The sequence below is a fragment of the Calliopsis andreniformis genome, chromosome 8 (genome assembly GCF_051401765.1).
Source record: "Calliopsis andreniformis isolate RMS-2024a chromosome 8, iyCalAndr_principal, whole genome shotgun sequence".
NCBI lineage: Eukaryota > Metazoa > Arthropoda > Insecta > Hymenoptera > Andrenidae > Calliopsis > Calliopsis andreniformis.
Genome location: NC_135069.1, coordinates 1,687,004 through 1,705,410, shown reverse-complemented (window position 1 = coordinate 1,705,410; position 18,407 = coordinate 1,687,004). Strand labels below are relative to the sequence as shown.

The 18,407-nt window shown below is 39.6% G+C and overlaps 1 protein-coding gene across 1 annotated transcript; it reads left to right on the top strand.

The window, feature by feature from the left end:
• The first annotated feature begins 628 nt into the window (after window positions 1-628).
• On the top strand, window positions 629-16,646 carry Bark (C-type lectin domain-containing protein bark beetle). Its single transcript, XM_076383685.1, has 27 exons — window positions 629-1,034; window positions 3,472-3,641; window positions 3,720-3,913; window positions 4,006-4,180; window positions 4,260-4,429; window positions 5,634-5,872; window positions 5,956-6,205; window positions 6,274-6,659; window positions 6,729-7,381; window positions 7,459-7,912; window positions 7,986-8,376; window positions 8,449-8,876; window positions 8,958-9,203; window positions 9,264-10,204; window positions 10,275-10,738; window positions 10,799-10,995; window positions 11,071-11,469; window positions 11,538-11,815; window positions 11,887-12,140; window positions 12,212-12,423; window positions 12,502-12,626; window positions 12,707-12,937; window positions 13,004-13,129; window positions 13,203-13,461; window positions 13,535-13,736; window positions 13,818-14,065; window positions 14,145-16,646. The coding sequence occupies exons 1-27, from the start codon at window positions 714-716 to the stop codon at window positions 14,934-14,936; spliced, it is 8,805 nt and encodes a 2,934-aa protein (XP_076239800.1). The 5' UTR covers window positions 629-713; the 3' UTR covers window positions 14,937-16,646.
• The last annotated feature ends 1,761 nt before the right edge of the window (window positions 16,647-18,407 follow it).

The following is an 18,407-nucleotide window of genomic DNA, read 5'->3' as shown; positions in this document are numbered from 1 at the left end:
AACGCTCGAATTTAAAATACAGTGCAGCTCCGCGTTTGCGTGGTGGTTCCCCGTCTTATCTCGCAGAAGACCGATTTCAATCGTGATTTTTGTGACTCCAGCAGCGGAGTGCAGCCTGTGATTCGATATTGTCTGTTCAGACACGCGATCTACGCGCGATCGAGCTGTAACTGGAGAACCTTGTATCACCGAGGGCATTGCATATTAGAATGCGAGCGATTCTGAAGAACCGTCGCTGTTTTTCTACCGCGATCGAGGACTTATCTCTGGTCTAGTTGTCCAGAGGTACGTATCGATAGTGACTGTCGGAGTATCGGTAACGATACCTTCGGTGAAAGTGTAGGTTCAATCACGCGCAATATGAACAGATCGAATCATCGTGTGACGCATCCGAGTATCACGATAAAGCAAGGATTCATAAAATGAGGACAAATCGTGCGCGTGGTAACCTGTCGGTTTAAAATCGCTGCTCGATGCGTACTTTTTATCTGTAAACAAATATTCTTATCGTTCGGGGAGCCGGCGAATGCCGATCTATCTAAATGTTGCAACAAGTGTCACTAAAGTGTACGAAGCCCCTGAGCGAGTTGAGAGATGGGAAACCATTGTTAACGATCAACGACTTCAATAGGATTCTCTTTCGAGGTGGTTCCCTTGTTTAGTGATTCGATTGTATTGAGACTGGGAACGTTTCAGCACGTTCCATCGACAAAATGCACGTTGGGTGTCTCTTTTTCGCTCTTCTGGCCGTGATTCATGGACAGTCGGACGAAGGGTTCGACCAGTCGTCTATTTATTACACCGAGCCGACTTTTATTAATGCAACTAATAGCAATGCAAATGGGGGCTTCACGGAGCTGCACGGTGGACACATCGTCAGGGGGCAACGGCTGTTGGAAAGATCGAAAAGCCCCTATCTTATTCGAGAGGATCTATTTGTGGAGCGTGAGGGCGAGCTGGTGATAGAACCTGGGGTAGAAATCCGGTTTGGTCCCATGATCGGTATCACTGTTCGTGGTATCATAACTGCAAAGGTAAATAGCTCGTAAAGACGAAGTTGGAGTGAGTCTGCTGGAGGAATGACTGTGATTTGCAAACTGAATAGCGAAACTATGCGCCTGTTGCTATACTCACCGTATCTTGGAATTATTTCTGCGAAACGAGTTTTACTTTCCTGCAGAGGGATCTTAGGCAAGGCTAGGGATTCTTGGTAGAGAAGATTCTGGTTTTAATTTGTGAGCGTATAGCTAGGAGACACTGGAACTCTGAAACATAGGTACAGATTCGTAAGATTGAGTAGAAAGTGAAATAATTATTTTAGTAGGCAATGAAAATAGTGATAGATTTATAGCGAGTGGGTATTCTGTCTCATGATAACGATATTGTGAAAAGTTTTATAGGAAATTGTGAATATTGAAGCAGGGGTTGAGTGACACTGGAGGAATTACAGTAAAATAAATTAAGCATGGTTTATGAGCACCGATTTCACAGCCAAACGCATATTTCTACTTGTGCCTGTGTGTCAATTATGATTACTATCACGCTCTCGTCAGGGATGAGTGTTTATGCACATTTGTATGTATGTGCTAACGTTGAATGAACATGACTCATCTAGCCGTACGATTGTGCACGTGTTACTACGGATATGCCAGAGATGACTGACGGTAGTAATTATAACTTCCCAGAAAATTTTACGATTTCATTTCCAACGTGATTTCACCATTCTACAGGGAAAATTATTTTTACTGTTTCCTGGGAACATGTTCTTTTAAATTGTGCTAGGCGATCGCTTCTTTCGTGGACAGAACGCTGGCTTAGGCACGGTTTATCCCAGAAATCGATATCACCCTGATAAGCGATAAGACAGTACACCCACATTTTTTATACACTTACGTTCTAGTACAGTATGAATTAATCACGAGGACTTGGACTGAATCACTCGTAATAACCACCGCGAAAAAAATGGTTGCGCAACACCTTTTAAGAATTGCATAAAATAATGAGTAATCTTTTCACAATAAACTGATACTTCAGAATTTTCTTTGAAAACGTTTCCCGGCAAACTCAGCATTTTTTGGACTAAAATCTGAACATCTTCTAATGCGCTGAATCTTGCTTTTCATTCAGGGCATTATCCTATCGCGCTTCAAGTACGAGAAACTTCATCTAGACAACCCGTAACACTATATTCGCCTTTAAACTGCATTTCCGGTACAATCATAATCACCATGGCTCTCGGATACCCCCTAGAGGTCTGTTTCATCTCTCGTTACGCGCTACTTATTGTTAGTGTTCACATCTAAACCCCGCTGTGCTTTTTTCCGCTGAAGGAGCACCGAACGGTTCACTGTTCAACAGAAAAAGGTTTCTCGATTTACAGATGTAAATTGAGGTGTAATTAAACAGTACCGTTGCTCGTTTCACGTTTGAAAGTAAACGCGCAACGAGAACAACGTAATGTGAAGGCGCGGGAAAGAGGTTGGTTCGCGAGAAAAGCGAGTTCACAGTGAAAGAACGTTTAACGACGAAAGAAAGCACAAAGGGTGTCTCTGCAAGGGACACTGAATGACCGGAAATTCCAGAAACACGCGAGCTGAGCTGATTGTTACTTTATTCGCTTCACGTAGCGGGCAGCGTACGATTGTAATGGCTGTGGTGTATACACGCGCTGATGCACAGGAGAGACTGTTAAGATCTCTCGATATCTGGAACCCTCAATTGAGTTGTATTTCGTTCTGGACCAGAAAATCAGAGGAGATCTAAAAAGTCTTTCTATAGTGTAGAAAAATCAATTACTACAAAATAGTTCTATGAGAAGTTGTATAACTTCATTAAATTTTTCGACTTACATTACTAAAGCATTAGGCAATCCATCTATGGTATTACAGCGTCTAATAGCTTGGCATTATCGAGGGCTATTGGTCAGAGATGAACAGTGTAGAGGAGCGAAGTTGAAACAAAGCGGGTGGAAGTAATCCAGTTACACAGGGGATTTCTAATCGGCGTGTTTCCGTGAGGGCAAAGCTGGCGATAGCTCCCTGCAAGAAGGCAGCTAATAAGTCGATTAAGAGCGGGATGCGAAGAGCGAGCACGATGTAAAAGGCACGAACGAGTGAATCAGCTCTCCGCGCACCGCCTCCGCAGCGCGGTGCGTTTCAGGTCACGGATCAAACGACGGTTCTTGGCCTGAACTGTTAACCTTTCACCTCGCTAATCCTCTTACGCTCGGGACCAGACGAGACCTCCCTCCACCTTCGGGTACAGGAATTAAAACGATCATATTATCTGTCGTCTTACGATCAGGTCTAGTTGATGGACGTTTCTGACTGTAGGCGAAGTACTCCTGAGATAGTAATTACTTAATTAGAAAAAGTGTGGAGAAAGAAAAGATGTGGAGTGATTGTTAAGGATGTAGAGACAGTAGATTTTGACAAAAGCTCGTCTGTTACTAATGGCAACTTCCACTTTCAGGGAGAGCCGCAAGCACCAATTCTGCTAACAGCAGCAGAAGTTAATAATCAGGTGCATCCAGTTGAATTGCCACCCACGATTCGACTGGTCGATGGGCCAACCCCATTTGAAGGTCGATTAGAGCTCTTCCATCGGAGCGAGTGGCGAGCAGTTTGCACTAACTCACGAAAGTAGGGATTATCTTATTAGTGTACCTTAATTCTCTCTAGTTTGATAAGGCCTCTCTAATCCTTGAATGATATTCTCAGTTGGACTCGAGCAGACTTAGAAACAGCATGCAGACAGCTTGGTTTCCAGGGTGGACAATGGTGGTCATGGGTGGACAGACAGTGGCCTGCAAAGCCACGACTCCTTTATGAACAGCCAGGTTGTAGAGGGACTGAATCCTCTCTGACAAACTGCGAGAGGTGGTCTGATAGGCAGCTAGGTGGAGGCGTTTGTGGTAAAGTCTCAGACTTTTCCTATGAGGAAAATTTAAAAATATATGTATAATATAGTTCCAAGACAGTAAGGAAGATGATCCTGTAATTCCAGACTATCATCCTGACCTCGGTATCTCTTGTTCCCCACGTCACGATGGGGCTACGAAAGCAATTAAGCATTGGAGAGGTATTCGCTTCGAGGAAGCTCTGTACGATCGACCTTTGATCCAGGAAAATACTCTCTACGTACGAAAATCGAAATCAATTCTTCGAAACACAGTGATAGAGTGAGTATCTCTGTAAAATCAGTCGAGTTTCAGTGATTGATATTGGCCAGCTTTTACTAATATCCTACCTCGTTAAAAGACATGCAGGAACAGGCCGAGAGTATAATGTTACTGCAGCGATCGATGTGGAAGGTGTTCCACCGCAAATGGAATCTATTTCGGTGCTCCATGCCGCCTTCACAGGCATTAATGTCACTATACCGAATGCACCTGTTGTAATAAATAACTGTACAGTTCAGAATAATAGAGGTAACTTCAGTGATGATATAGTGCTCTAAAAAATTATGGCTCAAAATTGGCCAATTGTAACTCATAGTAACTCTGCAAAAAATCATCTTCAACCCACGATCTCCTTTTTATATTAAAGTTCGAAGTCTTAGAATTAAGAAACTATATCTAGATTTTAAGTTTAAAGCACATGTACTACTGTAGTACCTTAAACTAAAAATTGCCAAGTTTGAGGAGATGCACAGACTTGGAAAAATTTTTTTCGGAGATGCCGTTTACGGGAGCATAAACTAGGATCTTTCCCCTTTAATTTATAAAAAAGATCATGTCGCTACGATTTTTTTTCGCAAAGTTACAGGACTTCAAAGTAAGGCCTGCATTTTTGTCATGTGTTGGTAGTACCCGATGTGCAGTACAATGCAAGGGTTACTTTGAAGTCCTGTAACTTTGCGAAAAAAAATCGTAACGACATGATCTTTTTTATAAATTGAAGGGGAAGGATCCTAGTTTATGCTCCTGCAAGCGGCATCTCCTAAAAAAATTTTCGGGAGTCCCTGCATTTTGACAAACTTTGCAATCTGTCGCATTGAAAATTGCCAAGTTTGAGGGAATACACAGGCTTAGGTAAATTTTTTTCGTGGATGCTGTTTAAGGGAGCATAAACTAGGACCCTTCCCCTTCAATTTATAAAAAAGATCATGTCGCTACGATTTTTTTTCGCAAAGTTACAGGACTTCAAAGTAAGGCCTGCATTTTTGTCATGTGTTGGTAGTACCCGATGTGCAGTACAATGCAAGGGTTACTTTGAAGTCCTGTAACTTTGCGAAAAAAAATCGTAACGACATGATCTTTTTTATAAATTGAAGGGGAAGGATCCTAGTTTATGCTCCTGCGATCGATATCCTCCCAAAAAATTCTAAGAAGCCCGTGCATTTCATTAAACTTTGGAATTTTCAATACGATAAACATGCCCTCAGATTTAAGACGCTACAAGAATAGAGGTGCACTAAACATAAGATTGAATCATAGTGTCTTAAAGCTAAGACTTCAAGGTTTAATTTTTTTTAAAAAATCATGATTCTACGATGAAGTCTCGCGGTGTTATCGTCACTCGAAGTTGGTCATTTTTTGCCCAAAATTTTTCTATGCCATAATTTTTTTGAGCAGGTGTCTAATTGTAAGGAAATTTTATTTTCTACTTTCTTATGCAATTATTACTTAACAGGGTATGGAATTTACGTGAACAGTTCATCTGGAATGGCTCGCGTCAGCTCCTGTTCCGTCCTCGATAACGGAGCAGATGGAATCAAATATGTTCACTTTGACGAACGACCAGATGAGAAATTGGACCGCACAGAAGTCTTCGACCTGTGCACGTTTCCCACAACTGCTAGTCAAACTTTCCCTGTCATAATATCCATGGAGCAAAGTAAATACGCGCCCAATATGAAACCCTGTCTTCAAGTAAATATTCTCGTCAGCAATAGTTATCTTATCACTGATTAAAACACTACATTGTCTACAGCATCTGAATGAATCTGTTTTAGACCATATTCACGAGGCCAGGACACGTGCTAACACTGCACTTTCTGCAAATGAAGACCGACAGAAATGGCAGCGCTATTATAGAGGTCTACGATGGTATGAGCGTAGCCGATAAGCTGCTAGCTCGAGTTAGAGTGAAAAATGGCACCTTACCTCAAAGTGTCACATCGACTCGTCAAAATCTGTACCTGAAATTCATAGCTGAGCCACGCACCAACACTATCGTCTTCGTGAGACTGTCTTCAGGCTACAGTAGGTACTCAGAAGATCTGATACGCAGTTCTTGCCTTGTTGGAGCTTATTGTGGTGTTTCCTTTCAGAGAAAATGTACGACCTGAACGTGATTAGCACTGTCGTGGCAGGGAATAATGGTAGAGGAATCGCGGTAGAGAAATTACGATCAGCTTTGCACATTCACGAGACTTCTGTGTCCAATAACAAACACGTGGCTGGTGTGCATGTGTTGGGCGGAGCTGCGGATGTGAATATTACCAGCAGCCGTATATCTTTTAACACAGGAGACGGCGTTAACATCACCCTCACAGGAGGGAATCGTAACGTGTCCAGAACGAGCATTTCCTCCAATCAGGGCTATGGATTTGCTGTGTGGTTGAATGATAGCTTAGCAACTGAATACGTGTACTTCAATCAGACCACTGTGATAGAGTACTCGCAGATATTCAAGAATAAGGACATTGGTATTCTTGTGAGTACATCATTTTATACATTTAAATCGTTTCTTTGGCTATTCCTCTAACATTTGCATTAACTGCAGGTCGGCAATGCAACAGGCAATGCCTACGTGAACGTGACTGGCAATTGGTTCAATAGCAGCACCGACACAGCGTTACAAGTGGAGTCCAGTTGGAGGCAGAATGAAGGGCTGTTGAGACTCCAAATTGGCCACAATTCTTTCGTGCAGAATGCTAAGTTTGGAATTAAGCTGAGCCCTGCACTCAATCTGCGGGCAACCATCGAGTACAATCTATTTAGAGAGCAATTCAGTGGTTGTATATTGATTAAGAACCCTCTCTATGAAGAGTTCAATATCTTGCCTGCTGATGTCGTCGTCAGGCACAATGAATTTTATGGTAATCGAGGTGCTTTTATCGTCAGTATTGGTCTCTCGCCTTACAGCGATGTGCAGAAATTATTGTTCACAAGGAACTTTTTGCGTGACAATCGTGTTCGTGAATTATTTGACAATAACAATGCTATGAGATCTAGACTGATACCGCGTTCTAGAGTTGCAGCAGTCGTTGTCGTCTCCTCGAGCAACGTGGAAGTGTTCAGAAACATTTTACAGAATCCTGAATCAAGATACGAGATTGGCTCTCATTTAGAAGATCAAAGTAAAATTATTAATTGTACCTATAATTGGCTGGGATTCCCAGAAGAGAATAAAATATTTGAGCGATTGTTTCACAGGTTTGTTAAGTGAAAGTTTAACACTACTTGCGATTAACAGTAATTTTATAGAATATATGAGTGTTCTCGTATTTCAGGAAAGACAGATATAATCTTGCCAAAATCGAGTATCTACCATACTTATTGCACAGTAGCAATCCAGGCGCCAACACGATTATATCAAACCCAACCTTCGTCCCACGATTTGTTACGCCTGGTACCAATTTAGTTGGAGGCGAAGTCGATGGTCTAGAGCTACTAAACGCAGGAGAATACATTGTCGAACGTGATATTAACGTCCGACCAGGTGGAAAATTAATCTTACACCCCGGTGTTTCACTACGTTTTCCTCCAGCTGTGGGGATGATGGTCGCTGGCAGGTTGGATGCTCGTGGAAAGCGACCTAGCGATATTTTATTCACTTTGAAAGAGGAGATCCTTATGGATGCTGATAACGAGACCCTTGTGAACGAGGGTCTCAGTCAAATAAGTGAAATGGAATCCCCTGTGAGGCTCCTTGGAGGAAAGACGAATCTTGAAGGACGATTACAAGTAGATACATTAATATTTTGAGAAATTAAGAACTAATTACCACTGATACTAAGACTGTGCTTATTTTACTTAGGTGAAAGTTGGCGACAAGTGGGGAACTGTTTGCAATTACGGCTGGACGATTCGCGACGCTGCTCTGGTTTGCCATCAGTTAGGTCTCACTCTAGATCCAGATAACTGGCTCATGGAACGTTCCCAAATTCCAAATGCGGGCATCAACGAGGATATTGTTCTCGCGAATGTTAGGTGCACTGAGGATGACAATGATATATCAAAGTGTCGAGCAGAAAGAGAGCAGAACTTCGAAAATTCCTGTACTCACGACAACGATGTGGGTGTTAGGTGTTCAGAAGCTGCGTGGGCAGGTCTTCGACTAGGTCCTCTGGCTCAGAGAAGCGATCTTCAGTATGTAACTATCGAAAAGGCAGGCCTACTCGACTATACCACGAATTCCTTTAAGCCAGGTAATAAAAACTCTAGCTGATAGAAAAAAAATACAAGATGTACTATAAAAATATACGTTCATGATTTTTCAGCTCTGCAAATTGACTTTGCCCGACACTCCTTGGACAGTGTTAAGGTGATTGATAATCTACAAGATGGTTTAGGAGTTCTCTATTCAGATATTTACTCTGCCGACGCAGTGAACACTGTCAGAAACAGTGATTTCTCACAAAATGGAGGCAGTGGTATCAGTTTCAAGCAATTGGGAATGGAGATCATTAGTTCTAGAATTGAAAATAATAAGATAGCAGGGATAAGGCATAATCCTGCCCTTTCTGCTGTCCAGCAGAGAGAATTTGCTGGCTGGTTTCTGCGCGTACCAGACACAGTTGATTCCTCATATAATCCAATAGTCATTCCATACTATATAGGAGATGTTGAGCTTGCTAATGAAGAAACAAAGTATATGGTAACAGTTAAAGTCAATGGTGATCCCATTCAACGACATATCAGTATCAAAGTAAGTGTCCAGATGAACTACTGTCACATCAAACTTTAGGCCTACAGAAATTCATTATTTAAACTTTACTAAATTTCACAGTGCAGACCAGGATACGTAATTGGTATACAGCTTCTTAATCCCATTGAAAATCGTAGTACAGAACAAATAATCATTCATGATCCGCAATACATTAACCCCAGTCGAGATGTCTGGAACTTGAAACAAGATTTGGCAGTATTTCCTGTCACTTCCAGCTCCTTTGCCGTGGTGTTAGATTATGACAGTGGCAAGAATGCACTTGGAGGTGCTGTACTAGTCCTGACAGCTCTTCAAGCTCCAATACAGGTGTGTAAAAGCATTTCTAGCATTTGTAGTTTGAGAAAATTCATAAAACTATATTTGTAGGATATACGTAACAAAATTGTAAGAGGTCCCATTCCAACTTTGCTGGTCACCAAGTCCAAGATCAAGAATAATAAACGAGGCATACTTGCGTCATTCTACAATCGTTATTTGGACGAAATCGGTGATCATTTCCTTCGGAAAGCCAACGAAACTATGCAGTTAGTCGGTTGTGAAATATCTCACAACCAGGAAGAGGCAATTTACGTACATTCACCGTACTGGAACATCTTCCACGCGCATCTCTCTGAAATAGCGATCCATATCAATGATACTTTAATTACTGACAATGGCAAGGGAATATATCAGTTCAGCCACGATGCCAGACACTCTAACAATCTTTTCCACTGGATAATGCAAGACAGTACAATCGAAAGAAATCGAAGAGGTGGCTTCGAGGTACTCCTGCCAGATGTATGGAAGTACAATGAGAACTTCACGCATACATTGTACTTTGGTAACAACACCTGGCGAAGTAATGAACAATTTGGCTTCGTGGTAGATGGCCACTATGCTACCCTGAATATTTCGCATAATCGGTTCGAAGGGAATCGTTGTAAAACTGGCTTGATCTCTGTTCGTGGGATGGAGAAGAAAATGCAAATCGATAACAACAATATTGAGAGTAACACAGGCGTTTATATGGTAGAGTTCAAAGCAGATAGCCAGTCGGAGATATTAGGAAATGTGGACGCTCGTTTCTATAATAATGAGATTAAACGAAATAGCTATGATCTGGCTGGAATGGGTCCACGTCGAACGGATGATAGTCCAAGCTATGTAGTTGGTTTCCATGGTATTCAGAAGGTACAGGTAAATAGGAATCTCTTTGGCAATAATGCCTTGGATTACGAATTGTTAGCTGGTATCAGGACAGCCAAAATTAATAACGAAGTTGACGTAACTGAGAATTGGTGGGGAACTCCTGAAGATATAGAAATAAGGTAAAAAGTTTGCACAATTTTCTGATCAATTTCTATAGACTGCACGTCGTACATCATCGTCTATTTTCAGACGAAGAATCTTTGACTTCGATGACTGGAATGACCACGCAGTAGCTAACTATCGACCCTTCCTTACTACTGATAACTTTGACTCTTCTGTATCTGCGTCTTGGCAAATTGCAAGAGAAGTAGACTTTGATAACTTGGGTGGGCGTATCATAGAAAATCTATCTATACATGCTAGAGACAAACCCTATGTTGTGCGATCAGATATCACTGTTATGCCAGAAGCTACCTTGCACATTTATCCTGATGTTGTCATGGAGTTTGCTCCAAATGTTGGGATCCTAGTTCTGGGTACACTGAAAGCTGTGGGTGCACCTGGTCATGAGATCATAATGAAGCCAATGGAACGTAATGATACTCATGAGTCCATGAATGGGAAATTAAGAATGCCTGGGAATGTCGTCTCTATGTCAGAGGAAACGATTCGTCTTTGCAAAGATGGACGATGTTCTTCCTTATATAATGAAGGTAGGGTCTGAAAAAACTTAAAGAAGTCCATGCCCATTAATACTTTGCTAAATTGATTAGGATTCTTGGAGTTCTTCAATAAGACAACTCTGCAATGGATACCACTATGCGACACCAGATTCACTGAAAGAAACGCAGAGGTTGCCTGTCGCCAGTTAGGCCATGACTCACTTAACGTGTATGTATCATACGACCGCAGGTATGAACTTCATCCTGGTTCTTTGATACGCGTATGGTCTTGGCCTGAACCTCTACAGGTACACCAGAAAGAATATTGCAGTTTCATTCATTTTTCAATGACGAGAAGTAATTAAAACAACAACATATTTTAGTGCACTGGGAGAGAAGAGAAGCTAGAAGAATGCCAGATCAGATTAAACGGTCAATTATATGGGCATCGACACGAATGCTCATGGGACAACCAGTTTGTCTTTATCAATTGTGGGAAACGAAATCTGGACGATGAGCACGACTACTGGGGAGGAATACGCATCGCCAATAGTGAATTTGAGCATCATTTATACGAGCATCGCATACATGATGTGGTCACTCATGAAACTGTGAGACGTGTGGAATCAGTCTTAAAACATATTAATATCACTGGTGCTGGAATATTGCATTTCGAGAAATCAGCTGCACTGCAAACTATTATGAAATCTCCAGCAATCATGCACGTGAATGTAACTCAGAGTGCTTATCATGGAATTAATGTGATATCGCCAACCCATACAGTTAGTATCGAATTATAGTATTCCCTGATAACTAAGTAGAAATTTACAATCTCTTATTGATTACACAGGTTGAATTATTATTCAATGCAGTTGATAATGTTCTTGGTAATGGGGTGAATATACTTTCGATAACAGGAGAAGGGCGAGAGGCAGATGAAAGCTCGTTCACTCCCATTAAAGATCTTAATATTCCTTATCATCTATTCAGTATGATCGACATATGCGATACTACTAAGGAAATCACGCTGGAAGAACGAGTGATTGTTTATTATAAGTATGACAATCATCCTGTGAACTGCGTCAAAATCTTCCGCAGTGCTTATAGGGCCAAACCTTTTGGATTCAGGTTTGCATATTTTGCAAAGAAAAAGAGAGAATCGTCGAGGAAATATTCTAAAGCTAATCGTACTTTTTTAGGCTGTTACAATTCAATCTCTTTAATTCTACTGGAAAGCCTGGTCGAGTAGATAGTATAACGCTATACGATGGCGATATTTACAACGTCACTGCCAAAAACATAGGTCATCTGGAAGCTAATAGTCCTGATGAGAAGAAGCTGTTTAAGACTCAGGAACCCAGTCTTAGTGTAAGATTATTCGCAAATGGTGCAAGCAGCTCGTATGGCTTCATTGCTGAAGTAGTTACTCTTCCAATCTCTGCCATTGGATTCAGTGAGTAATAAGAATTAATGATTGTTAGTTGCAGTTACTTTTTTATATTTTTATACTATCTACTTCTTTAGATCGAGACGTACAACACAATATCTCTTATTCTGTGATATCTAACTGCCGCGAAGGAGCAATTAAATATGCTAGCGCTGGAGAAGTGAATGCGATAATGACTTTAGAACGTAATCAATTCACTAATAACTGTGAGAAACTTTATGGTAATTTTTCAACGTGCAAATCTGCTGTGTGGTTGGATGTTCAAAATACTCAGTCTTTATACTTTAGAGTGAGTAATTTTATTGAGAAAGTGGAGAATGCTAATTATTTAGAAGAGCGTACTAACATACTGCTTTTGATATTTCAGAATAATTTAGTCCGGAAAAATCAAGGTGGACTTTCCATTCGAGCTGATTCCAGAGGCTCAGCTACTTCCTTAAAGGGATGGATCCACAATAATCTCTTTTCAGAGAACTTTAACAAACCTGCACTGTATGTACAATGAAATATTCTAGTGAATTTTATAGATCATCCAGTGAAGTAACAAATAAAATTAATTTCTTTCTAATTAGATACGTAGAAGGCCGTCAAAGCAGTCCATACCAAGAAGTGACAATATTCAGAAACTATTTCACAAAGAACAATGCTCCTTATGACAATAATATCGTTCTGAAACAAGTAGTCAGTAACATGACTCTCAATTATCTGCATGCCAACCTCGGCGCGCATCTTTTAGAAGTTTCAGGGTTTGAGAGAGTTCGCTTGCCAATTTATCAAAGCACATCTCACAATGGATTCTACAAGTATGTCTTCTGTACTATGTACCATAAAAAACTACACTTGCTTATTATACAAAAATGATATTTCAGAAACTATGCAGTGGATCGTAATGGACGTAGCACGATAGTAGCTGGAACCCCTGGTCAGCAATACGTCGATAATGTCTTTTTCAATCCAGACAATGATTACGAGATGCTGACGACTAATAGATCACAGTTCGTAGTCTTCTACATATTGTCTAATGTAGAGTCATAGATAATGATGATCGAACGTAATTAAATTTTACAGGCAATTAGAAATGTGGAGGTCTCATGTGGATGCAAGACACAATTGGTGGGGATACAACGAAACATTAGCTGTAGCAGGTAGAATTAGAGATAGGGGAGATTCTCCTGAATTATTACAAGTTGACTACCAACCCTTCCATATGAGCAACCAGTCCGTTCTGAATGGAAAGTGTCCACCTGCCTGGGATCTAGTTGGCGACACGTGTTACATATACATTGGTGCTCCAATGGACTTCTACAGTGCTCGAGATTTTTGCAGAGTAAGTTATCAAGAATTTAATCATAACAATCTGAGCTGGAATTGTATTTAACACTTGTTTATTTGCCCCGAAGTCGGTGAATTCATCAATGCCATTCATTATGGGTGATTACTTGGAACTCTGGCATTTTCTTCGAAAACAGCAAGAAAGATATGATTATGCAGATCGTGCTTGGATACAGCAACTGGATCGCGTGGATCAGTGCACAACTTTCACGTATCAAACGATTGAAATAGACCATTGTTCTCAGCCAAGTCCTTTCGTTTGCGAAATTGGTACATTTTACTATTCTTATTATGTTTTATAGGGAAGTATAAACAGAAGAAACTGTAGGAAAATTGTTTTTTTTACTGTAGATCCTAGAGTCAACATAGATCCACTATCTTGGAGAAAAGATATAGTTGCTGTGGCTGTGCTAGGATCAGCGGGAGTAGCCCTGGCATTGTTAACAGCTGCTATTGCTCTCTGGGTGTCTAAATCGAAGAAGAGAAATCTTGAAAGATTGGAAAGACGAAATTCAATCAGACAATCCTTACACTCCTTACGATCTGTGGGCTCCACCTCTGGGTTCACAGAGCTTGCGTATCGACGTAAACCTATTACGGTAAAAGCAGTATTTTTTTAAGTATTTCTATGATTTAACTTAATTACACAAGGCAACATCATAGGAATCTTGATTTCAGACGAAACAGTCTACAGACACTCTGAACTCCAAGTCCTTAGATTACAAAAGGATGTTAAATGGCGGGAGTATTGACTCGATGGATAAATCTCAGCTAAATTCATCAATGGAAGACAATCAAAGCTACGACGTATACGAAGCTCACAATCCAAGGTACTCGCCAAGTACCAGTGACTTCAAAAACACTGCCCAAAAATATGCAGTTGCTCAAAGCGGAGACAATCCAGTATTCGACCTGACCTACCGTAACGAAGGCTTCAGGAACCACTCCACTTTCACCTCGAGAAGCACCAACGAGTGGCCCATGGAATCCAACCCTGAAATCACCACTGACGAGACCCCTGCTGTCGATGCAACACATGAGAGTACATACCTCAACAATACCTCCACTCTTCCACTGCATGCCAGCCCAGGATTAACTGATTCCATCAGCGAATTGAAACGAGATATTGAGACATCAGCCTCTTACAGTCCCATGGATTACGATAGGGGTCGTAGCTATGATAACGCTACGCTGACACCAAGTCAGGCATCTGAACCAGTGCCAGAATATGCTCCAGACTTTAATCCCCCTATTCCACCTCATCCTTATCACTATGCTGAAAGCAGGCCCAAAAGCGAGGCGCTTCTAGAGACGAATTTGGATAATGGGGAGGAGAAACCATTGCGCTCAAAGAGTGAAGCGTTGCTGGAGACTAATTTAGATGTGTTTTTGGTGAATGAGCCTACAGAATTAACGCAACTTTCGGCTGGGGCGCGGAGTAAGAGTCAGCCTTTGGAAACTGCGATGTGAACTGCCAGTATAAAGCTATTGTGAATGTAAAGTGTAGCTCTAATTCTTCAGCTCCATAGATCATGGGGTGAATGAAGAACTTTTTAATGATTTTAAACCCACCGACCTTAACACTTAGACGAAGGCTTAGAGGGAACAACGACAGCGATGAAACGCTGAGGATCATTTAAGTAGACGTTCGATGGTTTACATTCTTCCTGATATGACTAAAGGGTCTCAATATTTCATTGTAATAAGCAGTTTTTGAGTCGCGGGGATTGAGGAGTATTTTGTACGAAGTGTACTTGAGCACAATTGCAAGTTGTACCTAATTATGTAGAATAGTATGTTCACTTATCACGTAGGAACACCAATTTCGAGTAAGGAGTCGTGTACAGGAAAACGTATTTTACAACGATATGGACGACGATTCGTAGTTTTAGGATAGTTTTAACAGTCATTTAAATACCCATAAAAGGGCATCTAAAATGAGATATCTAGAATCAAAAATTCTTCAGTCGTGAAATCATGAGAAGGAGATTACATTGACAATGAAGAATTATTCATGAATTTGTCACAAATAGGGTATTGCACTGCCAAACTATTGAAGAATGCGCGTTTTGTATTCGCACAGTGAGGCGTACTCACGTGTTAACGTTGTGATAAATAACTCAATGAAATATGAAGTCATCAATGGTTATACTCATGGTATTGATGACTTACAGACAAGTTATTCATTAAGGATTACTACATCTATCAATTAAATTGGTTTCAATATTATACTAATACTTGATAGGTAGTTTTCCTTAAAGTAGGTGATCTCACCAAACACATTCATAATAATTTTATATACACATAATCCGTAACAGATTATCCGTCCACATTATATAAGTTCATTGTTATAAATGGCAATTGTCTTTCTAGGCATGCAATATATGTGTATTTATACATATGTATAGACATAGAAACACCAAATGGTGTTCTTTGACGAATTAATGTAAGACACTTCTTTCATATTTTTTATACTATTATTAAAAAGGAAGATTTATGAAGAGTTATGAATGAGCTGGAATAATAAGAGTGTTCTGTGTGAATCTATTCTTCCAAAGAAGAAAACTTTCGAAGACTTGTTTTAACTTTGATCAGAAATTTGATCACAAATCTTTATATATATTTACATGTTTCTACGAAAGCAAAAAGCTAAAGCATTTAAGGCAATATAAAACCTTCACATAATTTATACATCATTCACAACAGATTAATAAAGGAATTACCATTAATAATTGGAAACTTATATAATATTCTATTTAATGGGACGAATGGAATAAGAAAAGAACGTATTCTGATATGTATATAATTAAATAGACACTTTGAAGCGTGTATACAATATATTACACAATATAATGAAGAGGGTTGACGAATAAATTATGGAAGACTATTTTAAAACAATATCGAATATATTAATATTAATATCGTAAATAACATTATTAAATATCGCGATCAGATTACTATTCGTCGTAGCCGTTTTCTTGGATCGCAGAAACGATCAATCGACAGCGAACGTTTGTCTATAATTATAGTAGACGAACATTTTTTTTTATTTAATATTTTTTTAAATAAAGCTCTCTATGTGCTCGCGACGTGGCTTACGCACATTTTAAACGGGCCTGCTTTGCTGGCACCATCTAAACGCGTCTTTTCTTCAAATATATTTTTATAGATGTGCTTGCGGATTTATATACAACAAAAATTAATATTCTATTAAACTAACACAATAGAAGAGTCACGTCGAGATCGATTTTCCAGAGCCTCCCATTAGCTGTGAATGCCTTAATTTGATTTGCAAAGATCATCCAAATAGTTGACTCCAGATATTTCTCAAGTTACAGAATAAAAATATAAATAATTTCCAAGACTGAATTTTGAAGAACTTTCAGGAGAATATCATTATTACTTATTCTACAAAAATAAATCGTCAAGACCAGAAGTATTCGGATAATCCTCGCCATCAAGACACCACAAATATTTTTTTATTGGAAATATCGATCGAAGACAATACATTTTCGAAGCCAAATTTGATACTAATACGAATGTGAAATATATTGCCTCGTTCGATATTCCACAACATGGAAAGCTCCTCTTTTTGATCCCTATTGCACATGAAGCAAAAAAGGGTAAAAGGAAAGAACTATTGCACCGATTATGTGCGAGACAACGCGTGGGATAACAAGAAACAGAATCAATAAATATGATCGATGTGCTCGTTAACCCTCGGTACTGTTGCGCTTCAACTTTTCAACGTACTTATAAAAAGAACTTAACGTACTCATCTACTTACGAGGGATGACATCGACTCGGAGCACTCGTACCTTCGAATCACCTCGTCATTTTTTTCATTGCACTTCATCGACAAGAATCGCTGTATAAAACGCAAGAAAATCACGTGCGTCAGTAACGGTTTTTTGGCGCGTACGTTAGATGAAACAACTTCAGGTACCTGTTTGAATCGAGAGTTCGATGGCGATTGTGACACACACAATATCTCGATAATTATCGATCAACCTGCGTACGATCTGTCTCTCTCACTCTATGATCTTTCGTTACAAATAATATACATCGCATAGAAATGCGAAATTATAACGTACAATTACGTTTTTTCCGATATCTGTAAATCGAAACGTATAAATTACAACTACATGTCGATTAGCGATTATTCCAAGCTCATTTCGATATTAGCTGCAATAATATTCGTTCACATACATATTAGATATATATTCCTACGATTTGTATATATGTATAGAATATTTTACCGGAAATAATTCTTAGTTTCTAAGAAGAGAACGATTCTGGTTTTTCCAACGCCATTCTCTTTACATCTAAAATTGCACCTTTGTACACGAGCACTGTTAGGAGGAACAGGAACAACGAAAGGGGACTTGTTTCTCAAAAATTTGAGGGAAAACACCTTCGATTCTGAAAAATATTCATACTCGATTTTTCCTTCCCCATTAGTAGATGCTAGCGACATCTGTGCCACAATTGCAGAAACATTCATGTTCTATTAATATCTTATCGATAATATAATTTTCTGCGATTAATAATTGGCTTGAATTTGTTCAACAATTATCTCAAAAAATATAATTTCATTCATTAAAATATAACAATTATAATATGAAGGTACTGCAATGGGGAGGGGCTTAACATATAAACAGTTGACTGAGAAAGGATGAATTTGTTAAGTTATGCGTAAAAAACGCTCGAGAATAGAACTATTTCATAATTACGTAAGAACTAATTACACGATTGAGCGATCAGTTAATCTCTGGCGTCTGCACTCTTGACCTGAAAGTCTACTAACCGTAAACGACGCATTTCTTATCAATTTAGACAGGATGTTCAATACTTTACAATTAAAACGAATATAATTTGTTGTTCAATAATTGGTCAACAAGTTTAACTTAAGTCCCAAGTTACTGAACATCCTGCTGATGC